This window comes from Eubalaena glacialis, chromosome 6, assembly GCF_028564815.1.
Source record: "Eubalaena glacialis isolate mEubGla1 chromosome 6, mEubGla1.1.hap2.+ XY, whole genome shotgun sequence".
NCBI lineage: Eukaryota > Metazoa > Chordata > Mammalia > Artiodactyla > Balaenidae > Eubalaena > Eubalaena glacialis.
In genome coordinates this window covers 4,021,741-4,046,802 of record NC_083721.1, presented here as the reverse complement: position 1 = coordinate 4,046,802, position 25,062 = coordinate 4,021,741, and the positions used below count along the sequence as shown (strand labels likewise).

The following is a 25,062-nucleotide window of genomic DNA, read 5'->3' as shown; positions in this document are numbered from 1 at the left end:
ATCTCCACACGACACGTGACTGCCTCAAAATCTGGTTTTCAGAAATCAGATTATTCGAGCTCATGTATATGAAAATGTAGTCTCATCGGCTTCAAAAAGGTCGGAAGAGAACTTAGCTTTATTGACATCAAACAGAAGTTTTTTCTTCCACGTGTTCTACATACAACAGTAGCACAACACATTAAAAGCACAAGGCATATTAAAACATAGCCAGTTCTAAGCAGTCCGGATATTTCCTGTCACAGAAAAGAAGTATCCTGCCCACAGATTCACATTAACATACATGGTACGTTAACATCAATCTCTGTTTCATACACCAGTCCAAAGGGCATGTTTGCATACAGGGTCGGGTCCTGGAGCAAACTGACTCTAATAATAGTATTGGCGGGCGGGTGCATGTGGGACACAGGTGACAACGAAAGAATGGGGTTTTTACATCCAAGACCGTGAGGCTGTCTCCTGGAGCCGACTCAGGGGGGTCACACCCCAAAAGCTGAGGCCCCTGCACAGAGTAGCCGTTTGTAAAGCAGGTCAGAAACCCCCTTGGAGACCCTAAAACAGCATCACTCGGCACAAACCGCCACCCTGCCAAGACTGACGGCTGAAAAGAAAACGGTGAGGAAGGTGGTTCATCTAACTAGGTAACACGGTTCTGAGTCCGAACCCGAGGCTGTCAGTTAATTTTTCTTGACTTTTAGACACTTGACCCTAAAGTTCAAACATCTTCTGCAACAAGAAATGAACTAGGGCAGGTAGCACTCATGCATACGTGTGTGGCCAGCCACGAGGACTGAGTGATGGACAAATCTGGGTATGAAAGGGCTGGTAAGATGACTGTTTTTGCTTTAAAAACCAACCTACCAGTTCACAATCGTGGCGCAGAAAGCAGACTATCCAATGAGATGAAAGTTCTTAATAGATCTGAAGGGACAGCTGACACTGTTCGTCTATTGAAGATATTCTTCCGTAGAACGAGAGTTCCACGAAAGACTTCTGGAACAGGCTTCTCTGCCTGCCGCTGCAAATGGAGAGAGAAGACGCCGCTCCTCCCGCACGCCTGCCTTCCCAGCCGCAGGTGGCTCCGCTCACGACGGGGGGCTCACGGCCCTGTCACCGAGGGACCGACGGCAGGAGCGGGGGGTGCAACCGAATGCCTCCGACCCACCGTCCCCCCGACACCGGGCGCACCCGTGGGCAGTGGTCGCACACGCTCTGAGCAACCGCACCGGGAGGGTGGGCAGGCGACGCCCAAGCGGACGCCGGCGCGAACCCGAAGTCAGCGGCCACCCGCCTCTCGACGGCCCACTCGGTCGGCACCCCGCAGGCCGCAGACGGGGCGAGCGGAGCACGGCGCGGGAACCGGAACCCCGCGGGGGCCCCGGCTCCGGGGGCGGCAGGCTAGGTCTTGCTCCGCCGGAGGAGCGTGGCGGAGGGGCCGGGGCCGCCCTGGAACTTGAGGCTCTGCAGGTTGACGTGGGCCCCGTGTCTGAGCAGCGCCTCCACCGTCTTGGCGTGCCGGCCCCGGGCGGCCAGGTGCAGCGCGCTGAGCCCCTGCTCGTCAGACAGGTCACGCACGTCGGCGCTGACCAGCTCCTCCACCACCTCCGAGTGCCCGCCGGCGGCGGCCAGGTGCAGCGCCGTCTGGTGGCGGGGCCCCCGGGCCAGCACGTCGGCCCGCTCCTCCACCAGCAGCTTGACGGTCGCCAGGTGCCCAGCGCGGGCGGCCAGGTGCAGCGCGGTGCAGCCCTCGGCCGTCACGGCCTCCCTGCGGGCGCCCCGGTGCAGGAGCAGCCTGGCGGTGCTCGTGTGCCCCGTCTCCGCGGCCACGTGCAGGGGCGTCTGCGCCAGCAGGCCGCAGACGTTGACGTCGGAGTGCAGGTCGATGAGGACGCGGGCCACGCGGTAGTGCCCGCGCTGGGCGGCCAGGTGCAGGGGCGTCCTCCCGTCCAGCGTCTGGGCGTCCACGCTCACCCCCGGCTGCTTGGCCAGCAGCTTGACGATGGGCAGGTGGCCCTGCCAGGCAGCGTAGTGCAGCGGCACCCAGGCGTCCTTCCCCGGCAGGCCCGCGTCCACGCCGCGGCGCAGCAGGATACGCACGATGCTCTCCTGGCCGTGCTGGCAGGCCACGTGCATGGGCGTCCGGCCCTCGCAGTCTGCCTCGTGCACGGAGGCGTTCTTCTCCAGCAGCAGCCGCGTGCTGCCCTCGTCCCCGTTCTGGGCTGCGAAGTGCAGGGCCGTCCACTGGTCCTCGTCCGCGGCGTTGACGCTGATCTTCCGGGCCAGCAGGAGCTCCACGACGCCCCGCACCCTCTTCTCCACGGCCACGTGGAGCGGGGTGGAGCCCTTCCTGTTGGTGAGATTGGGGTTGGCGTTGTTAAGCAGCAGCCACTTGACGCAGTCCTCCTGCCCGGCCTGCACGGCCAGGTGCAGCAGGCTGGCGCCCCCGTCCAGGACCAGGTCGACGTCCTGGGGCTGCAGGATCTTCATCAACCTGCTGGTGTCCCCGTTCACGATGGCATCCACGAGCTTCTTCTTCTGGACGTCGGTGGCGCCGAGATCTGCGGGGAGAGCAGGTGCAGGGGTCACGTGGGGCTGCCTCCCCAGGCCCGGCCAGTGTTTTCTACGTGGGCCCCAACTCCCCGTGGCCTCCAGGCCGCTTTATACCTGAAATTGCTTAAGTGCTGTGCTGTCCATGCTGGTTTAATTTAAGATCGAGTGGGGAGACCTCGGGCAGGGCAATGAATGTCTCCAAAGCGCTCTTTTGTCAGTGTACAAAGTAAAAATCATTCTACCCATCCGGTAGGGTCGTGATTAGATAAAGGATGTAAAACCCAGGCCCCTGCTGGTGCTCAGAAAGGGCAGCACGGATCCGGCAGCAGCCCCCAACCCGCCGGAGAGCTGGCAGCTCCTACCCCAGGCCACCCCTCCAGGGCCCACCACCTGCTCCCAGCCCAACCTCCGAACGATGCCTCTTGTCTCAGCACCATCACGAAGGATGCCTTCTAGAATAATCCTTAAAGGACTGAGTCTCCCATCTTAGAAGGACTGTTATTCGTGATGTAAAGGTTAGATTTAACATAAAAATCCTATTACATTGTCGGGTTCCGATTTAAATGAAACAAGACGCCGTCACGTGAAACATTTTCAAGGGGCCCTGTGTAGGAGGAGGGGGCGTGGGGTGTATTAAGAAAACGGAATCAGCCCAATGGGGACTTAGTGTTTTCACGCTGGCTTCTGAGATGGGCCAGTGATTGATCCTCTCTAAGCATGAAGATGTCACTTGAGGGCATCAGGCCCCGAGAGAAAGTTCTACATCTCTCTCCGTGGGAGGCGGGTGCTTCTTTCTTTTCAGCCTCATCACCGGCTGCTAACCTCCAGCCCAGCCAGGCCTTCCCCACCTCTGCGCCTCTGTAAGGAGTTTCCTCAACCCTAAGTGCCCCCTTTCATCCCAAATATTCCACTCTGAAAGTTCCAGGAGGTCCACGGCATCTAGGAAAAGTCCTCACTCCAGGAGGAACTGCCCGATTCCCCAGGGGAACAAGCTCCCCTTCCTCCTGGGGTCTGTACCCTTCCCACGCCCCTCTGGCCACCCCTGCACTGCAGCCCTGAGCGTGAGCACGCGCGTTTTCCTCATGGAAAGGAAACCTCACACGCCGTCCTCACAGGCAGCAACGAGGGGGCTGCAGTGAGCACCAGCCCCCCACCCGAGCGCCAGCACCTGGGACAGGGCAGGGGCAGGGGCGGGGGAAAGCGCCTGCTAGACAGAAAACCCAAGGTATATAAACAGGACCAGGGAGTCACAACCCCCAAGGACAGCTCGCCCATCCACATGCACGGGAGCCCACGAATAAGAAAGAATGGGGGTGTTTTCCCAGCACCGTCTGGGAAAGGGGGTACAGGGCTGACGTTACAAGAGAGAGAGAGGTCTCCAGGGAGAGGGGTTCCATACATCCACTGGGCTCCCTGATGCAACTCGAGTTCTTCCACCTGCAAACCGGAGGTCAGCCCCTGCACGCCGTGCTGGCACGGGCGAGACCCTCCCGCACAGCCAGGGGTGTGACTCACCCCTCTTACATCTAAGTGACACCCGCTCGGCCCACGTGCATCTCTGCATTTGCACTGACGCCCAAACCCAATCAGTGAAGGGCTGCAGAAAACACAGGAGAGCTACTGTGAGGTCAGGAAGCCGGACGCCTGATCCCTTTCAGCTGCTGACACTCTGCCCGGCCCCCCGGCCCCCCGTTAAGCTCATTATTTCCCAGCGACGGGTCCTCCACTCACCGCCCGCTGAAGGCTCCCGCTCGAAAGACAAGGACAGCGACCCTCTGGAGGAGAAGGCAGAATCCACCGAGGACACCCCGGAGAGCCTCTTGCCGCTGCTTGCCGACGGAAGTCTGGATTCGGAGGAGCTGCGGCTGAGCTCTTCCGGGCCCTCGAGGGTCTGGGAGATGCCCGAGTCTAGCTGGGACAGCAGCTCGGAGAGGCTGTAGTCGTTGTCAAAGGTCGGGGCAGAGGCTCGCTTGAGCGGGGTGGCCACGGGCGCCTGCAGAGACAGCAGACGGAGGGGCTGAGGCTCCGTGCGTGACCTGACGGGGCGGGCGGAGGAGGTGGGGAACACGTGGGTCCCCCGTGAGCCATGCAGGGAACTTAACTCCCGTTACCATGGTTCTAGGGGGCCCAGAGACCCTGCGCTGGGTCCACCCGGCGGGAGGACATGGTAAGAAAAGACGACGACGGGGACGGAACACCCGTCACCATGCTGGGCCCCGTCTGTGCAGTGACGTGGCCCCGAGTTATCCGGACAAGACGTGAATAAGCTGCAGGAGGTGAAGCCTGTGTGCTGGCCGTGTCCACCCAGGATAGAGGATAGGTCAGCGCTGATACGAAACGGAGGAAGGAGATGGGCTGGGGTCCTAACAACCTGCCACCCTCCTCGGAGCTGTGCGAGTCTAGCTGGGGGGCCGCATGTGTACAAGCGTGGGGGGCAGGGGCCGAGCTACAGGGACAGCACGGCACTCCAACCCAACCCATCCTAACGGGCCCTTCCGAGGGCACTCCCCTGCCCGGCCGCGAGAAAGGCAGCTGGTGGTGAGGGGTTAGAATCTGCAGGTGACTCGTGATCCTTCCCGGTTCCTGCCCACTTGTCCCCAAATCCTCCCTCTCCTCGGGAACTAAGCTGCTCCGACCCGGTGGCCTGGTGCACTGAGTCACACCCACGCACTGGGCCTTTCTTCCCCTCTTGGCCGGAGCGGGGCGGGGGGGGGGGGGGACCAGGTCGCCTTCCCTGCCCCTTTGCCCTCTGACCTCACGCACATGCCCCTTCCTGCTCAGACAGTAGACACACCATAAATGCTTACTTATCTCGCAGCCTTACAGCACAGCCTGGGACGATAACACCAGATAGCACCCAAGACAGTCAGTTTAGCAGGCTCCACTTTACAAGTGGTAAAGGTATTTATTTAGTGAGCATAGTTAGAATTTATCACATCTTACCTAACCTGTGCGGCACTCATAAAACAAAACGTTTACAGGCAGTTAGAAAGCGGCCAGATCCCCAACCTCGAGGTGCAAAAAGACACCCAGACCCCCGAGCCCAGACCCCCTCCCCAATCTGGCCTAGCAGGGGCCTTCAGCTCCCCTGCTTCAAAGAGCATCCAGCTGGCGGCTACTTAATGTCAAGCGTGGGCCCACTCTGCCCTTTCCTAACCACAGACAGGCGATGGAGACGGGTCACTGTCAGGCAGGAAATCAGTCTGAGGCCAGCGCGCCATGGACCTGCCCCCTGCAGGCTTCCGAGGCCAGCTCACCAAGGCAGCAAGCTCGAGGCCAACCAGCTAGGGACAGGGGCAGGGGGACGGCCCAAGCCTCGGAACAGGGGGCGAGTGGTCCAGGCTGGCAGGGCATTTGCAGAAAAGGGAGACTCAACCCCCGAAGCCAAGTTAGGGGAAACCAGGCCCCCGGGAGGGTCCCCATTACCTTGGCCTCGGCCGGGTTTCTCACATCTGGGTCTTGAGTCGTCTCTTTCACCTCATCATCAGGTTTTTCACACAGGTCCTCGGTTTCAGAAGTGATTTCTTTTGGGGCGAAAACACAAGAGGATATATAGCCTCCACACTGACTTACACAAACGCTCTACTTAAATGTGTGACCTCGGGCTGGGACAGAAGAGGCAGCACCTGCAGCGTCCAGTCTCTTGACCGGTCAGCACTGCGGCCTCCCAGGCTGCTGGCCCCCGGTCAAGCTCACGGCAACCCCGCAGGGGCCCCCATCAGCAACCACACGCAGGGTCTGGCCACACTCCAAGCAGGAGTCACCGAGGCCCCGTTTCCCCAAGAAGCCAGGCCCGCCAGAGCGCGTACCCCGACGGCCCGGCTGCCAGGTCCTGGCGAGAGGCTCCCACATCATTCACGCTGGTTTCCCCATACGTTTTAAACGTCGTGATCAATTTCAACTGCGTCAGGATCACTCTCCTAACCAAAGGACACAGCTGTTCCCCAGGGACAAGGCCCCAGGAGAAATGCAAAGAGAGCCGCAGGCCAGCGGTCACATCGTCCCTAAAAGATGCACTGCTGCATCTGAGCCTGCAACACCAAGAGCAGGCTCCTGCGGGCCACAGCAGGCCACAGCCGGGGGTGGACAGCTGGAGCTGACCACACGGTTCCAGCCGCCCCGCCCCAGCCACAGGCAGGGGCCACAGGCGGGCACGGCCTGCGGGTGCCGGGCTCGCCCTGGTGCTCCTGTCTCTGGACAGCCTCCCCTGTCCTGGCCGTCGACTCTGTCACCTGGGACAGCGGCACGACCCTCAAGCAGCCAATACTCCGGGAACCCTCTGGGGGCACTCACCTTGGAAGCTGGGCCGCTCCCGGGGGTCCCCGTGCCAGCACCTCTGCATGAGGCGCAGGAGGCTCTCGCAGGCACGAGGCCTGGGTCTGCAGACAGGCGGCAGCTCGGGGCGGTGGCCCTTCACCACTTTCACCATGATGTGCAGGATGTTTTTCTCATCTGCAAAGGGAAGGTGCACAAGTCAGGGCAGCTCGTGGGGCTGAGGCAGGATTTCTTATCTTCGGGAGGAGTGACAACCGTGGGAAAGTTTGGGGCACGTCACCACCACCCACCCAGGAGACACTGTATTTCCTTTTCAAAGCACAGAGCATTCTTTAATCCTTAACCTTGCAGGGCACATCTGTCCTCTGTTTTCCAGGTTTTAGAAACTATCTGTGATCTACCAAATGGAATCACTGCCTTGTATCACAGAGCAGATCTTTCTGGGCATCGAACTCAAAGGAAAACCAAGTTCAAAGGAGAAAAATATCAAACGAGATAAGTTCCAAAGGGGCCCATGCCCACCAAAGGGAAGAACACTGATAAATCATGGAGTCACATCGCCCAGCCCCAAGTGGCCCAAATTACCCTGCAGTGACGAAAAAGTCCTCCTGAATTTCTACCACAAAGCACAGGTCCCCGGCGGGCCAGGCAATGAGCCGGCCCGAGCGACAGTGCAGCTGGCCACGCTGCAAAGAATCCAGACCACGGACCTCCACTGAGGAGGAGATGGCAGGGAGACAGGATAACGACGTACAGACAAAACCCTGCAAGAGACCTGGGGGCCCCGTGCTGACTCTGATCTGCATTCTTAGATCTTTTTGGTCAGACCAGAAAAGAGTGAGTAGCCCAGGTACTTGACTTTTCCAATAAACCAAATCAAGGTACTGAAACCTCGGGGCCGGAAATCAGCACGGTGGGTGCCTGGCAGGGGGAGGAAACCCAGAGCTCTCGGGCCGGGTGTGCTGACCCGGGGAGCATCCACCCAACGATTCTGGAGGCTGGTTGCCCCACAAAGGGAATACACTTCACATGACCGAACTGTACACTTCAAAATGATTCAGATGGTCATTTTTATGTGATGTGTATTTTACAATCAAAAATTAGAAAATTAAAAAAATATGTATCTGGAAATCACTACAACGGACAAACCTACAGAGACAGAAAGTAGATTAGTGGTCATCAGGGGCTGGAGTGGGGGGATGGGAGTGACTGCCTAACCAGCCCGGGGTTTCCTTTTGGGGTGATGGAATGTTCTAGAACCAGACGGTGGTGACGATTGTACAGCACTGTGAATGCACTTAATGACACAATGTACAGTTTAAATGGTTAAAATGACAAATTTTATGTTATGTGTATTATATCACACACACAAAAGAATGAGCTAGTACCTAACAAGAGTCACTGAACAGACCCCATCAGATCCGTGCCTTTCCCTGTATGTGAGCTGCACGGCAGAGCGCCTTGTCGGCATATATGAAAGCCTGCGATGAGGTGGGCCGTGGGTCTCTGTGCGGACCTGCTGGGCAGGACAAGGCAGCCCTGCTCCCCACCAGACGGCCCGCCAGCACCACGGCCCAGAGCGACCCCGACTGTGATTCGCAGGCACTTCTGACACGGAGAAAGGACCACAGAGCAGGCCCTCCACTGCTCGGGGAAAGGCAGCTGCATCACCCCTAGACATGTCCACTCACCTGCAAACGGTTTCTTCTGTGTGAGCACACCCCAGATCACGATGGCAAAGCTGGAAGGGAAAAGGCACATCAGTGTCTGCGTGCCAGAGCCTCAAGTAAAGCCAGAGGCCCCAAACACAGCAACAAGCTCGAGGAAAACAAGCCCAGAGTCTTCGAGAGACTCAGAGAGAGAGAGGGGACACCAAGGTATTTTTCATGCATTTTTTTAAATGGGCAAATACTCTTATTGTGGAACAAGGCATGTGGAAAGCTCAAATGTCAGACAACAGACAGAACTCCACCAACTGAACGATAAGTCCAAACAGCAGGAGGGCTTCCTGAAAGGAACGCCACCCTGTCTCCGGACCATCAGCTCGTGGGGAGAACGGCAGAGTCTGCTTCATTCACACCATCTTCTTGCAAACACTGGGCCTCCAAATACCGACTACAGCTCTGGGCGTCTCAAGCCCACGGATGTCATCTGAGTGCATGGAAAAGATGAGGGGGCACTGGCTCCCAGAGCCCTTTTTGGTTGTTAGAAATTATATATACTTGTGTGTAATATATATATGTGTGTGTGTGTGTTACCTTTATATAATTTATATATTAATTATATATATATGATTACTCTGAATATACCCCGAAAGAGCTCAATCTGGTAAAATTAAAAAAAAAAAACAGAACCAGAAGTCCAAGCATTGAGCTACCAGCCTGCACTGGGTTAAGAGCAGCTGTTCACTGAAACGCAAGAAGTCCCCATTGAAAATTAATTGAAATCTACAAGTTCAAAAGTTGAAACTCTCAACTCTGAAATAAACAGAGAATCTTATTCTCCCCAAACCCTACAGGCAGGTGCCCAGCGCCCCGGGCACCACTCCCTGACAGACGTCCAGCTCAAAGCCCAGCAAAGCACATGCACGGGCAGCTACGGTCAAACCAGTCGGCCAGGACTCCAGGCGGTGTCCGTGACCCAAAGGCGGGGCTCAGGGTGACAGTCACCCCGTGTGAGACAAGAACCACAGTGAGGGGCTTAAGTGCCTGCTGGCACCCGCCCTCCTGCTTTCCCTCTCCGAGAAGTCTGAGTGATTAAGACCTTTACCATATGGAAAAGGAAGGCGCCAAATGATTCACGATGGTTCTCTAGCACAGAAATCCCCAGTGCCAGTTTGTGAACAGCCGCTAGGGTGTCTGTGCTCCTGTCACGCGTAAGTGACATTCAGAAGTGTGAGTTCTGGGCCACAGGGGACTGGATTCTGGAGCCTGAATCCACACGCAGACAGACACATAGACCACTTGAAGCAGCAGGTTCTCTCAGCAGACAAGCTATAGAGCCCGTGTTTCCTACATCCTACAAACACCAAAGCTTTCATGGCGTGGGAGCTGCCCATCCAGTTGCGTAACTGGCTCTAACTGACACCAACCATTAACGTTCTCCATCCTGGGGCAGCAGCGCTCACAGCAGAGAACTCCCGCTTGTAAGAAAGCCCTGGGGTAGCCTGTACCCTCCACCTAAAAGCCCTTTCATTTGGACTGAACCTCTTATCTGGCGGCACCGAGGAGCCCCTGGCAAAGCCCCCCTTCAGAGCACGAGGAATCCAGGTGCAGAGCCCCTGGCGGCCTGGGGCTGCACGCCTGACACACACCTGTACACGTCGTGCTTGGTGTCGAAGAGCCGGCTCTTCTCCCGGATGCGCTCAGGAGGAAGGTAGGCGATGGTGCCGAAAAGGCCGTCCATGCTGAGGTCGTGCGAGTGGGACAGCCCGTTGCACTTGGCCAGCCCGAAGTCGGAGATCTGCAACGCAGCGGCGGGAAGGAGCTCGTCAAGCTTGGCTGGCAGCTTGCTGAGTGAGGCAGCCGGGGTTGCTGCTTTGGGACGTTTTATCAGCATGCCCTCCCCCCCGAACCCTGGCAACATCGGGGGATGGCGCGGTGCCCCGACCTGGCTGAGCAGCCACGTTCAGGAATCAGCACCACGGCTCTCACATCACCTGCGCTCCCCGGCGCAGGCAGGAAGGCCCAGCCAGCCTGGGAAGAACCAAGCCTGAAACCATTAGGAGCTTGATGGACAGGGGAAAAGATTACACTTGAAGGAAGGAATTCACTGGGAGAGGGAAGGCAAGGGAGGGGGCAGCCCTCAGAGGCAAAGCAGTTATGCAATCACACAGCTGGGCCGGCGGGCAAGCGGCAGCTGGTTCTTCAAAGGGAAATGCGCCTTCAGAAGCCCTTTAAAGGGAGCAAAACACACCCTGCCAACCTCAGCGGGGCCTTCTGTCCTCCACCTGGAACGTTCTAGGAACAGACACTTGCTGGCTCCAAACACAGCACCCAAACGACAGGTGTGACATACATCCCCTCCGCCGCAGGGCCCACCGGCCCAAGGGGCACCTGGACCCGGCAGCTCGGGCCCCATACACCTCTACCTCCGCGTCTCCTTAGGCCAAGGCGTCCTGAAGGCTCAGGGGAACCCACAAGGGGGAAGTCACTGCGGGGCGCCCGCCCTCCCCCCTGCAACCCGGGGTGTGAATCAGAGCCCTCAGAGGCGGTGAAACGCTGTGTGGGATTAGGCCACACTCTCTGGCATTAAGGGACTCAGGATCCACGTGGGAAAACGGCCCCTTCATAAATTCTCCTCCGAGGCGCGTGGGTTTTTCTAAGCCTTCTAATTAACTCTGGGCTCCCCTCAAACACACCTCTGGAGTGAGGGGAAATGCGGCTGAGTCAGGCCCTTAGTTCTGGGCTCACCTGCCCACAAGGTGAGCCAGTGGCCTGGCGTCATCACCGCTGAGCAGGGCGAGTTTAGGACTGGGGACTCGCTCCTTCAAGGGGTCTCTGACCACATCTGCGGGGGGCGGGGGGATGGGCAGAAAGCCTGCGACACTGGACCCGGCCCCCCACTTCTGCAGTCAGGCTCTGCCCGGGGGGTGGCGTGGGTCCACGCGAGTGAGGCCGGCCTGGCCATTTCGGGGTTCCCAGCAGCGGTCTGTTCCCTGACCTCTAAGAAACTTTCCACTCGGGAAAGGGAAGTGCCAGTTCCCCAGAACGAACCCATCACCCCGACCCTGCAGCTCGGGACCGGCGACAGAGCAACGCAAGGTAACAGGTGGACGAGCGGGAAAGTTTCAGTACCAAACTCCCAGCAGCGTGGACGTGTCAGATTCAGGACTGCGGACGGACGGGGATGCAGGGATCCTGGCACCTGGTGCCCCACCCCCATGTTGGCAACCTTTTCTTCTTATTTCTGCCGTTTTCAGGTACAGCCAGCTGCTTCAAGATACACACTTGATGAAAAGAAAATAAGCCTAAATTCTACGTAAAAGCTCCGGCATCAAAAGGCAAACTCAGAAATGAGAATTCTCTGATGGCCACCGACCCTCCGGCCCGCAGGATTTCTCCACCCGCCCTTTCTCACCTGTCCTGCCCAGGAAGGGCCTGCCTCGTCTGCCCCCGGGTTCCCGGACAGTGGGACAGTGTGGCAATCCCTGAGAACAGCAAGTGCCCTATAATTTACAAACGAACCCGCACTTAGCGCCCGCCTCGGTACTGCCCAGAGCCAGTGCTCACAGGGGCCCCTAAGACATGGCCCTTCCCCTGCCGGGCCCAGCTGGATGAGACTAACAGAGACTAACAAAGGGCTGGGTCAGGGCTGTGCCACCTTGGAGTGAAAGGCCATTCTGGACCACAGAGAACAGGACCCTGGGTATCCCTCTGAATACAGCCTGGTCTGGGCAAAGTGGGCCCCAAGTATAGCTTGAGATTTTAAATCGAGTTATTCCATTATCAACTTGAAACGGGTTTACTACTGACACTAAAATTAATATTTTAGTAGTGATATTTAGCATAATTAATATTAACCTCATGTATTAATTTAATATTAAAGTGTCTTGAATACACTTTCCAAAAACAGGTGGTTGCTGTGAAATTTTCAGTTCCAATCATCCTATGTATGGACAGAAAACGTAGCCTCCAGGGACCAAGGGAAGGGGGTGGAGTGACAACTTAGGATCTTATTTCAAGACTTCAGATTAAAGTTGTATTGCTAAAAATAACCATCAACTAAAAACTGCCCAGAAATCCAGTGGCCGACCTAGAACCTCAGATGAGGCTCCCGCTGAGCTGCTCCTGAGGATGAAAGAAACGCATCCTGTGAATATATTTTCTGCTTGTTTGGGGCTGTGCAGGGTGACTCCCACCTGGTTAAGGAGTCACAGGGCTTCCCTGGTGGCGCAGTGGTTAGGAATCTGCCTGCCAACGCAGGGGACACGGGCTCGAGCCCCGGTCCGGGAAGATCCCACACGCCACGAGCAACTAAGCCCGGGCGCCACAACTACTGAGCCTGCGCTCTAGAGCCCGCGCGCCACCACTACTGAGCCCGTGAGCCACAACTACTGAAGCCCGTGCGCCTAGAGCCCGTGCTCCGCAACAAGAGAAGCCACTGCAATGAGAAGCCCCCGCTCACCACAACTAGAGAAAGCCCGTCTGCAGCAGCAATGAAGACCCAATGCAGCCATAAATCAATCAATCAATCTATTTATTTATTTATTTATTTTTTAAAAAAAGGAGTCACAGAAGTGCATTCCCGACCTTGGGAAAGAGGGGCCGGTGGCCTGGCCGCCTCCTCGGAGCTGCAGTGTCCCCTCCCTTCCTGTCAGTGGTGACTGCTCCCAGCCACCCCAGGTCCTTATTAACAAGCCACTTGGTCCTTTAAGGAATGTTCACCCACTTCCTAAAACTGCCACGAAGTGCCAGACCTGCCAAGCCAGGGGTTGACAAGCGGAGGAGGAAGAAAGCACTCAAAGCGAGGAGCCCCGGGAGCCAACGCAGAAACGACCACAAGGACATCAGCCCTGGGCGCCAGCGAGCGGCACTCAGCGCCCTACTGGGCGAGCGCTAGGTCCTACTGTGTACCCAGCACTGGGGACCATCCCTGGATGAAGGTCAACATCCCGGCGTGGACGGGACAGGAGGAGACTATGTACTGGCCACTCCCAGCACCCAGAGCACCAGCCCTCGCCGAGCACGCCCACAGGCCAGGCGAGGAGCCCCCCAGCAACAGGGCCACCACCCCACCTGCCAAGGACAGAGCGCGCGAGGGCTGTACTGCCGAGCAGGACGTCACCGCGGTCCTCAAAGGGCTGGCCTCCTGCCCCAAACATCCCACATGGCTGTTAGGAGAGCGGCCCGGACGGTGGGAAGGGAGTGAGCTGAGATACAGGCCCAGTTGGGCCAACTGCACTCCGTGACTCTGAAAAGACCACTCAAAGGGATGGGGTGCAATCAGCGGGGTCTCCCTAAGAAAGGCACGTTCTATTACAATGGCATCTCAGCATCCTTAAAGACGAGTGGAAGCCCTTCCCACACCCTGTACCCTAATCCAACTATGCCTCCTGCTTCCCCTGCCCCTAAAAACCCAGAACTTTCCGTGACTTTTCTTGGGTTGCTTCCTCCTCCTAAAGGCCCTTCTGCAGGTGCCCCCACTCCTGACTGGTCCTCTCCGAAGACCAGTCCCATCCAGTGACACCCTCACCCGAGCTGGAGTTCCAGTGACTCCTCTCCCACTGCACCCCCAGGGGCTGTCTGGACACCTACCGCCCGCTACCCCCTCTGCCCTCGTGCGCCACTGCGTGCCACCCGTGACGTCTGTGAGCATCTCATGTAGGCAGTGGGTCGGGTGGGAGACCAAGGGCTCCAGGGCCGCAGAACCTGGTTCTAACCTCTGCTCAGCCACATACAGCTGGACAACACTGGCCCTCGATTTAACCCCTCTGAGCCTCAGCTTAGCAGGAGCCACCGTCCACTCGGAACCTCCCCTGGCAGGTGGGGCAGCTCCCGGAGACAGGACACAGTGCACACAGTGGGGAGCCATCCTCACCCCCCCTTGCTTGTGCTCATTCAAGTTTGAGATCAAAGGTTTCACTCTGACTTGGCGCCCACGGACCCCACGCTCCTAGTCACAACTGTGCGACGTTCGTGGGGGGCAGAGTCCACATGTGAAGCCAGCACGCCAACCAGAAGGAAACAGGACTGCAGGGGTGCTAGAACTCAGGAAGACTGGCAACCACCCACGTGTTGTTTGTTTCCCCAATTCCCCGCTTCACTTTAGCAGGAGGGTACTTCCAGCTTCTGATCAAATCTTATTATCGAAGGACACCGCCTTAAGGACACCTTGTCGTTAGTGTCCGACGTGGAAACTGATTCCCCCACCGGCCACAGGCTGGCTCCGCCGTAGTGCTGTGCCTGCCGCAGAGTCGGGGTGCAGGGGGTGGCTGTGTGCGTGCCCCCGGGCCCAGCCCTCCTTCCACGGGTAAGGATGCCGAGGAGCCAGAGGGGACCCCGGCCACGGCGTGTGGCCCTTCCTGATCCACCCTCCTGAGGGACAGGGTGACCTCGGCAGGCGGGCGAGCCTAGAACCCACGTCACTGAGTGGGAAACCCACGGCTAGTGCCCCCCACGGTGCGACACGATGGCCCTCCGAGGGAGAGACATCGTCAAAGAAACACAAACCTACCACCCCAACAAGGGCCAATTCCAAGGGGACGGCACCCGATTGTAGTGATTTTATCCCCCGTGCTTTTCTGCTTTATAAACTTACCAAAAAAAAGAAGATCAGAACTCACAGGCCTTGAAGGACGAGAACAGAATGAGTCCCTCCAGGGCCTCTCTCCACAACACGCCGCAGCCCCCGCTTCCGAGCACCCCGAGGCTCCCATCACCCTGAGCCCGGGAACCGCCAGGGGGAAACAGGCTGACCCAGCCTCACACGGAGACGGCCGAGCCGAGGTCCGCTTTCCAACCTGATTTTGTACGATGGCCAATAAATCCACAGTCTCTTTTTCCAGGGTGCCCAGAACCTAGCGTCCTGATCCAGGATTTGGGGCAGTGACTCTTGTTCACAAGAGTCCATTTTCCAGTTACACACCTGTGGCGTTTATACCAGCCACACATGGCAAGACGGGGGATCCTGGTGCTGAGAGGGGCCTCTGCTTTGCGTTCCTTCCCGCAAGGGAACCACCTCCTCTTCGGCCCTCTCGCTGGCCCTGAGGTTCCAGCCCCGCGGCCCCCCACCCAGGGCATCCATCACTCCGGCCACCTGGTCCCCTCAGGTCCCTACCTTGACGTGGTAGTGGGCATCCAGCAGGATGTTGGCGGGCTTGAGGTCCAGGTGGAGGAGAGGCGGGGACATGCAGTGCAGGAAGTTCATGCCCACGGCCGCCTCGTGGATGATGCGGAAGCGCAGGTCCCAGGGCAGCGGCTCGGAGGCCAGCAGCTTCTCCAGGGAGCCTGTCTCCATGTACTCCATGACCAGGCCCACGGGCTCCTGGCAGATGCCGTACACGGGCAGGATGTAACGGAACTTGGCCATCTCCATCTTCTTGGCTTCCTCCAAAAGTTCCATGCGCTCCCTGGAAAAGTTCAAAGACGTGAGGAATGTGTGCGCAGCGGTCACCTGGCCACAGGCACTGTGGCCAGGAGATAAGCAGCTCCACACGGCTGAGAAAATCACTAAAATGCACGTACACGTATGTACAAGTGCATGTATGTGCGCGCGCACACACACACACACACGGCGTTCACTTTAATGTCACACAATTAAATTCTAGGCCTTCCCACGCCTTCAGTCCATGGTTATTCAAACGCATCTACGCGTCGTGGGGTTGCTGTAAACGGGGAGGAGAGAGATCGCAATCATTATCTGAAAACCCTCAGGTAGCACTGAGCCAATGCAGGCTCTGAGCTTCAGATGAGGAGGCCGACACGGACAATCCCTTCTCCTGGGATGACGGAAGGGACGTTTAGGTTTGACCAAAAGCTTTAACGAATTATCCATCCGAAGAGCCCAGCCCCCTTCTTTGTGAAGCCCATCACTCTAGCTGGCCCCATCATTCCTGAACCCTAACCCCACACTGAAATTAACGGAGCGCTGGTCTAAAGCAGGGTCTGCAGACCGCTGCCCAAGAGCCACCTTCTTTTTAAAACCATTATTTAAACTGTAGTAAAATGTACGTAACACACTATCTATCGCTGTAACCGTTCACAAGTGTGCAATTCACGGGCATCATATCCGTTCACGACGTTGTGCAACCAACACCACGCACTCCACCCAAAACTTTGTCATCATCCCAACAAAAACTCTGTACCCACTCAACAGGAACCCTCCTTCCAGCCCCCGCTCCCAACCTCTCTTCCACTTTCCGTCTATGAATTTGCCTGCTCTAGGGATCTCACGTAAGTGGAATCCTGTAACATCCGTCCTTTAGTAACTGGCTTATTTCACCCATTATGTGTTGTCCAGGTCCATCCACGCTGTAGCACACACCAAAACGCACTCTTCTTATGGCTGAATATTATTCCATTGTATGAACATACCGCACTGTGTTTATTAGCTCCTCTGTTGATGGACAAGACACTTGGGTCATTTTCACCTTCCGGTTACTGTGACTAATGTTGTACATTTATACACACAGGTGTTCAAGTCCCTGCTTTCAACTCTTTTGGATACGCACCGAGGCAGAGTTGCCTGGTCACATGGTACTTCAGTGTTTAACCTTTTGAGCAACTGCCAAACTGCTGTCCACAGCCAGCCCCTGTTTTGTAAAGAAACTCTGACTGGATGGCAGTCTCACCCATCCAGGTCCAGCGGGACGGAGGCTGTCTCTGCACTTGTGGCAGAGATGCGTAGCTCAACGCAGACCCCATGGCCTGCAGAGCCTGAAAGGTCTACTCTCTGCCCTTCACAGAAAGCCTGCAACCCCTGGTCTAAGGTCACTTCCTGGTGCAGCCTTTACAGACTAGCATCCAGGACCTTGGTCGGTGTCAGCGTGATGGGTCCAAGTCTCAGAGTGCATTCAGGAGAAGAGGCTAAATCCCACAAGGACAGGGTCTGGCCTGTTCTCAAACACGGCCACCGTAGAAAGCACCCGGGGAGCTGGCTGAAACGCAGGGCTCTGCTCCTGGAGAACGGGCTCTGGGTGGGTGCCAGGAACCTGCTTTCTAGGAAGCTCCTAAAGGAACAGTCTAGAACCACACAGCCTATGGGAGCTGGGAACTGAGGCGGGAAGCAGCCAGGGTGGCCTCAGGGACCCCCCCCCCCCCCGCCCAAGAATGCAGATTCCCACACAAGCCCCCCGGCCCATGACCCAGGACGGCTCCGTTCCCCACACAGGGGCTCTTCCGGAGCTTGGGTGCACCTGCCGCCCCACCTGCCCAGCCTGCTGCAGAATCAGCAACTACCACGGAAAAGAGTCTGTTTCTCACTGATCTGACCTCCTCTCTGAGACCGCGGCTCACTCCCAAACTTCCTTTACAGGTACGAAAACACTTCCCAGGAAGGAGGCCACCTGCAAGGAGGAACCATGCCGCACTGTTTACCAAGGTCTGCGGCACCCAGCTCTGCCTGCGGTGGGCTCAGCTGGACAGGACCACAGCGCCCCTGCCCGCCCATCCAGCCCCTGCATATGGGAGGGGAGCTCCCCCCCCGCCCTCACCCAGGAGAACACTGGCCAAGGCGGGTGTCTCAGGGGGAGGATCCCTGGGTGCAGACCAGTGGTCTGGTCTGGTCGGGGCGACTTTGCCTCCGGGGGACATCGGGCACCGCCGCTGGCATCCAGCGGGTAGAGGCCAGGAGCGCCATCCTGTACCTTGCAGCGCACAGGACAGCCCCCAGGGCAAAGACCTACCCAGCCCCAAATGCCAAGAGTTAAGCCTGACAACCACTGGAACAGAGCTCATGCATTTTCAGCCAAATTTAAAATAAACCACTAAAGGGACTTCCCTGGCGGTCCAGTGGTTAAGACTCCGCACTTCCACCGCAGGGGGTGCCGGTTCGATTCCTGCTTGAGGAGCTAGGATCCCTCAGGCCCATGCCGTGCGGCCAAAAAAATTTTTTTTAAATAAACCACTACAGTCTGGAATCACCCACCTAAGTACTCCCAGCAATTACTTTAATTTTAATCTGCATCCAATTAAAAATCATTTATTAACAAGTATTTACTGAGCATCCTCTACACATTAGAACAGAGGACAAAAGAAACCCCTTCCCTGTGCCTTCAGGATGTTTACCTTCTAGGGGAGAAGATGGAAAATCACCCCTAAAAAAAGAAGTGTAGTTGAAAATCCAAGTTCTTTGAAGGGGAAGTACAGGGACCTGGGGATGTTTAATAAAGGGGGTCCCTAACTCAGGTGGGCAGAGGGCAGCAGCGAGGGCTCGTAAGGTCAGTCCCATTCCTGCATCGGAGCCCCAGGCTGGCAGCAGCAGGGGCAGAGCGGCCACGAGGCACTCACGGTGCTCACTGGGGCCCTGGCTGCCAGAAGTGCAGAGAGGAAGCTGGTGGATGCAGGGCCCATTTTCGAGGGAGAATCATTAAGGCCTGGTGACTGACTGGATGTGGAGAAGAGGGAGGTAGCAAAGATGACCCTAGATGTCTACTGGGAATCACTGGGCGGCTCCCCATTTACGGAATCCGCAGGAGCGGGGCAGGCAGGGGGCAAGGGGGTCAAGACTTTGGTTCTGAACAGGCTCAAGGAGCAAAAGAATCCCCCTGGCCTCAGGAAAGAGTGCGAGAGGTATCAGGAGTGAATCATGACATGACTATAGAACAAAACTGAGCTTAGCATGACGTGCTCTCTTAGCACTGTGGTCAAAGAGCCAATGAATGCAAAACACGATGTCCACAAGAGCCCCCGTGGGGGTCCCCGGGCCGGGCTGAAGAGTGGGTTCAGGTGCCTGGCCCAGGCCGGCCAGCGCCGACTGCAGCCACAGTGCTTGCTGGGTTCCAGGATGACATGCAGGCAGACCCCAGCGCTGTGCCCGGTCCCGAGGGACATCTGAAAGAGGAAAGGGCTGCATCAAGCAACATTTCAAATAAAGGTAGTCATTTAAGGAGAGAAAACGGCACCCTTGGGTCCATCTCCTTTCTCCTCCCCGGGGAAGACCTCACGTCACCTACACTAACCAGTTCAACTACACCCTAACACTCTCTCCAGAGCTGTCGCGGTGGGGATCAGTACTGCTGCCGCTGTTTCCTATTTTAAGAATCAGTTTTGCGACCTGTCTGGTCCCACTGCCTTTATTCTCTTTTAAAGTGGCCGGCGTGCCAGCGCTCCCCACCAGCGTGAGTCCAGCACGCTGTGCCCGCGCAGCCCTGGCACGGGTCCGGCCGCAGGACGGACAGAGACCTGCTTCCGCCAGGAGACCACGGGAGGATCCCTCCAGGCCCGCAGGCTTCCAGGAACTACGGGTTTCGGAGTTACAGGCCAGCCACTCACAAGGACGGCTTTTTTCCGCTTTCAGCAGACATTCTGAGAGGCAGCCGGACCGACAGCTGCGGAGGATGTCGATTCCACTGAAGCTGAAGGTCTCATTAAGTGAGGCTCCATTCGCCCAAAGGCCTACATACGTCAGAGCCGGGTGACTTCTGACAGCCGAGCTCACTGGACTCAGAAGAGCCGCTGGCGAGAGAGCCCCGCCCCAGTGCACCGAGGTCAGCAGGTTCGCGGCTCTCTCCCCTGCCCCGGGCCCTCCCCACCGCACTGAGAGCCCATTTACCTTAGTTTAAAAAAAGGGGGGCGAGCCACTGCAGCTGTCTGCTCCAGAAAGCTGGCCACAGCCGCAATGTTCTCAGACAGCTCGCACCCTTTCTGGAAGCAACACCAGGAAGCTCAGCCCGCGGACCACACATCCCAGGAGGAAGGCCAGCTATCCTGGAAGACAAGGCCTTGTTTCCAGGACAAATCACCTTCTCCTTGACAGCCGGATCAGAAATGCCTAAGAGCCGAGGACCCCGCCGTGGCTGCACCCCTGGGGCGAGGAAGGAGGTCCCGGGATCACCCAGCAGGGGGTTCCAGGGGACCCACCCCCACCCCCAGGGAGCCCCTCACTCAGGCCTGGGGAGTGGGTTGGCCAGGCCTCCTAACCGCCCTCTTTGGTCGCGTTCAGAAGGGTTGGCACAAAAAATGTTCATCCCGTTTACATTCTAGTAACCACTGAGCCGAAATCCAAGCCACCCCATCCTCTAGGCCTTTCTTCAGCTGCCCCCAGGATACCCCCCAGTACCCACTCCCCCCCAACTCCCCATCCGGCAGCGTCAGCAATTCCACAAGCCTGGGCTGGGCCCTCTCCGGGCGCTGCTGGAGAAGACGGGAAAGTGCTTCTCACCCAGAATGAAACCACCACTGTGTCAATTATTTTTTTAAATATATTTTCCTCGAAGCGGTGTTTCCGGTTTATGCCGACGACAGCACAGAGGAACTGGAGATGGATTACTGTGATGACTATTATCACTTTAGCACCTGAGAGATTTTCAAACCAGTCCCAGAGCCCAGGTGCGGGAGTAGGGCCGGGGGGCTTCAGGAGCCCAGCCTCCTCACGGCCGCACCATCATCATCAAATCCCATTCCACCCGGTGATGAGTGACGCTCCAGGCCACCCGAGTCCACGGACATCAGTCTTCATTAATACAACTTAAGAATGGTGACGTGCTAAACGCGTGTCTACGATTAGGCACAATTCAGTAGGGCTGGCTTCGTATTTCTCCTCTGTAAACATTCCCATCACACCTCCTTTCTCCCATTTGGGGAAGGGTTGCTAATTCCGTTTCCCAGCAGGAATGGGGAGAGCATCCCTGCCCCACCCCTTTTGGTCCGAGATGGAAAATCTAGGCATTAACAGGACCAAGTCGGGGTTCAGTTTGTTAAAGATACTTTCTCAACAGCACTTGCATCCATTCAATTTTTCTTCTCAATTGAGGCTGGCCAAAGCATACGTCCCCCACCCCAGGGAGGGCATCGGGGTAGGGAGAGATATGAGAAATCTCACCAGACTGATTATTTCTAAAGGACACTTTCTGGAGAAGCGGTGGGGTTCTCCTCCAGGCTCAGTCACAAATTCCAAAGACATCCAGAGGGCGAGGGAAGCTTTCTGGAGGCATGTACCTCGGAAGGGGGAGGAAACGGGCCCTGGGACAGGCCTGCTGAAAGAGGAGCAGCAGGAAACTACGGGAAAAGGGTCGGGGTAGAGGGAAGGGTGCCCGGTAACAAAGTGCGCCTCACAGGGAGAAACCTGGGAACCACTTGTGGGAAAAGGCAGCAGGAAAAATGGTTTAATCATCCGTTACTGATGCCTCCCAGCCAGGCCTTCTCACTGCGCACCAATCCATTTACGTTCCCAGGGAGCCTGCGAGGGGTTCCCACACTGCTATTTTTAAAACTGACAAGAACCGGGCTTGTCCAATTGTCAGCTCTGTGCTTACAAACCCGGGGTTTGCTCAGGCTCGCCCTGACTAGCCGCGGCCGATCACCAGCAGCTGCCGGCGCTCAGTTATCCTGGGCTTCCTCTTAGCCAGGGGCTGGGGGCCGGAGGAACGGGCCTCCAAGGCTTAGTTCTCACCTAAATGGGAATGCTCCCCCCTCCACTAGACTCCAGCCGAGCCCTCATGATCCCCTAATGAGGGTCAGCCAGGGTGGCTGCACGTCTCCCCAAAGCTCCCAGATGTGCCCGTAAGGAGAGGGAGTGCAGATCAATGGGGTGTCAGTTGGGAACTCCCCGGGGGTGCCCCTTGGAAGCCCCTTGGCAGGTGTCTCTCTGCTCTCTGGGAACTTCAAGGGGTGTCTGGGACCGGGCAGCCCCTGACCTTCCCCACCCAGAAGTACCTGCTCACATGGCCTGGGGCACCTGCTGCTCTGAGGGCCCGGGGTGGGTGCTGGGGATCAGGCCCTGCTGCGGTCAAGGGGTGGCATGAAGACTGGGGCCAGGAGCCCCCAGCCTGCCCGGAGAGAGAAGCAGGCGATGAAAAGGGGTCTGACCCACACCTGTACCGGCGGTGGGTCCCTATGTAACCAGTGCAGGAGGCCCTGGGAAAGAACAGGTCAGGCCCTCATGGCAGGGGTGAGAGGCGCCACCCTTCAAACAGGTGAGACAAGGCTTAGCCGGGAGGGGTGCGGGGCTGAGGGCTGCACCCAGGAACCCCGGTAAAATCTTATTCCCCGCTCCAGGGAACATCTTGCAAATAGAAGGGTCAAGATGAGAGGCAGCTCATTAAAAGAGCCCCGAGGCCAACCTGCCAAACTCTGGCAGGATGGGGAGCACAGCAGCCATTTCCAGGTCTAGAGGCAACCCTGCAATGCAAGCAGTTCCTCCTGCACCACAGCGCACGTGACACAAGCGCCTAATGGGAATCTCAAACCAGAGAGAGTCAATAATTAACCTGGAAGACTCTTCTTTACAAGGAGCAGGGGTTTGACCACCGTCTCAATCAGAGAACCCAGCTCCTGTTGCTAACGCAGAACGCCGGCCTGCTCCACCCAGCCTGGCAAAGTGCAAGAGCTGAATCTCTTCCTGTTGGGCAATGCTGACCTCTACCCAGCTGTCCAGTACATGCCACCACCTGCCTATTTGGGGCAGGGCAGGAAAGCCTTCCAGGTTAAGGACAAAAAACTTTGCAACCAGGCAATGCAAGATCCTAAGTGGCCCGCCTCACGTGGAGAAACCCCACCTCCAACTGGGCCACCCAAGAAACAAGGGCCTGGTCGCTTGAAATAACAGATCCTGAGGGTGCAGGCTGCTGAGTCAGCCTGGGGACGTGCTTGTTTACTAGGCTCTTCCGATACAAGATGTTGGTGCTAAAACCTGCGCTGATGAAGAAAACTCGGCCAGAAGACTCCAGCAGGCAAATAAATGTCCCCGAGAGCGTAAAAATACCCACACACCGGCGAGAGTCGTGCCTTTCAGGCTCTAACTAGTGACTGGCATTCAAAGAGGTTTGGATTTCATCCAAATAGCCACAGCGCCCCTCCCGGCCTGAGAAGTTCCTGGGATCCGATGGAGGCACAGCTTCACAAGCAGCTCACCTTTGCGTTAGTGATATTTGCGTGACACTCGTCATCACTCTACTGAAGTTTCCAAGAGACATTGTGCTTGAGGCTTAGAGCAAAAAGCCGCCACTAGTTCTGCTGTATAACCTCCCAGGCCAGGATGAAAACACAAAGCCACTAAGTGCACGGGGGGCTTCCTCCTCTCCAGGACCTGAGGGGGCACACGCTGCATTCCTCTGTGCACCTTAGTCCAGGGACACGCACACAGCCACCCCGGAGATAAGCATCACCACCATTCTGGGGGTGAAAAGCTGGAGTTCGGAGGCCCCAGCGCTCAAGACGCCGAGGATTAGAAACCAGGTCTCTGAGACAGCAAAGGAGCCGCTTTTCTGAGCCTGTGTCTGCTGGGGGCTGACTGTACAGGGGGCTCTCCACACAGAACACAAGCACCACACAACTTCCATGTAGAATGCAAACTTCACCAAAGGAGAGGTAATTTAAATGCGCTCAGCCGAAGCTTATAAATTATTAAAACGCAACCGTAAATAGTGAACACCCCTCACCCAAAAAGAGCTACTTCTCAAGACCCTCCTCCCACCCCACCCCTAAAATTATATACACAGACCACAATCCACCGACCGAATTTAACTGGGGCAGCTCCGGTCCTTTCCAACTGTCTTCTTTAACTTGAGCACCTCTGTTACCGAGGGACAGGCAGGTGGCCTCCCAGTTTTGGGATGGGGAAAGTGGGGTCCAGGAGGGCACTATGGTCCAGCCATAAGTGCAAGGCCGCTCCGCAGAGACTCGGCCTCGAAATTAAGTCAGCTAAAACGAGAGGGTACGGCCAGAGAACGCTGAATGTTGGAACCTGGTCCCCCCGCCGGGCCGCCTGCCGGACCCCACGGCCAGGCCCAAGTCGGGTAACGCCGACGCTTAAGTGCCCGGGCGCCGAGGAAGCGGGCCAAGCCAAGCCAGGGCTTCCGACCGAAATAATTACCGTCTTACACCAATTTGTACTCCAAAATAAATTACTAAGTAAGTCGAACGGAGTTTAACTCACAAAGCCCAGATCCCCACACGGCACTTTTTCTAAGCCGGGCGCAAACCGCAGCGCCCGGGTGGTCCTGGTCGGGCCGGACGCGCCTCCGAGGGGCGCGGGTCCAAGGCGCAAGGCGAGCCCGCGACCCTGAAAATCCGGGGCTCACCGGAAGCCAGGTAACAATGCCGGGCGCTGAACACCGTCTTAGGCAAACGCGGCTTCCCGAGGCTCCCCGTAGGAGCCGCAGCCCGGGGCAGCGGCGTGAGCAGTTAGACCCGCAGCTCGCCAAACCACCCCCAACGTCCCTCCGGCCGAGCAAAAGGCGCGGACCCCGCCGGGGGCTCACGGCCTCGCCCGGCGCTTGCTTCTCCTTCCGAGGCTGCTCCCGAGGCGACTCAGGTGGAGAGAACGGGAACGCCCGCAATCCAAGCACCCCGGCCCCGGCCCGCCGCCGCGCGCCGCTGTGAGGCCGGGCCCCGCCGCCCCCGCCCGGGCCGCTGACCTGTCGTCGACGTGCAGGCTCGGCGAGCACTTGATGGCGAGCCACGTCTTCCAGTGGACGTGGCGCACCTTGTACACCTGCCCGAAGCCGCCCGAGCCGACCTTCTCCCAGCCCGCGAACTCGCCCGCGTCGAACGTGCGCAGCAGCCCCAGGGCCCACGGGCTCCGGCTCTCGCCCTCCATGGCGCGCGTCTAGCCGCAGCCCCGCGCCGCCGCGGCAGC

The 25,062-nt window shown here is 57.6% G+C and overlaps 1 protein-coding gene across 1 annotated transcript; it reads right to left on the bottom strand.

Moving 5' to 3' along the window:
- Window positions 1–100: 100 nt before the first annotated feature.
- Window positions 101–25,062, bottom strand: RIPK4 (receptor interacting serine/threonine kinase 4). The gene is made up of 8 exons (XM_061193887.1): window positions 24,842–25,062; window positions 15,604–15,895; window positions 10,139–10,287; window positions 8,517–8,566; window positions 6,844–7,002; window positions 5,977–6,074; window positions 4,282–4,543; window positions 101–2,558 (listed from the first exon to the last, which is right to left on the bottom strand). The coding sequence occupies exons 1-8, from the start codon at window positions 25,021–25,023 to the stop codon at window positions 1,399–1,401; spliced, it is 2,352 nt and encodes a 783-aa protein (XP_061049870.1). The 5' UTR covers window positions 25,024–25,062; the 3' UTR covers window positions 101–1,398.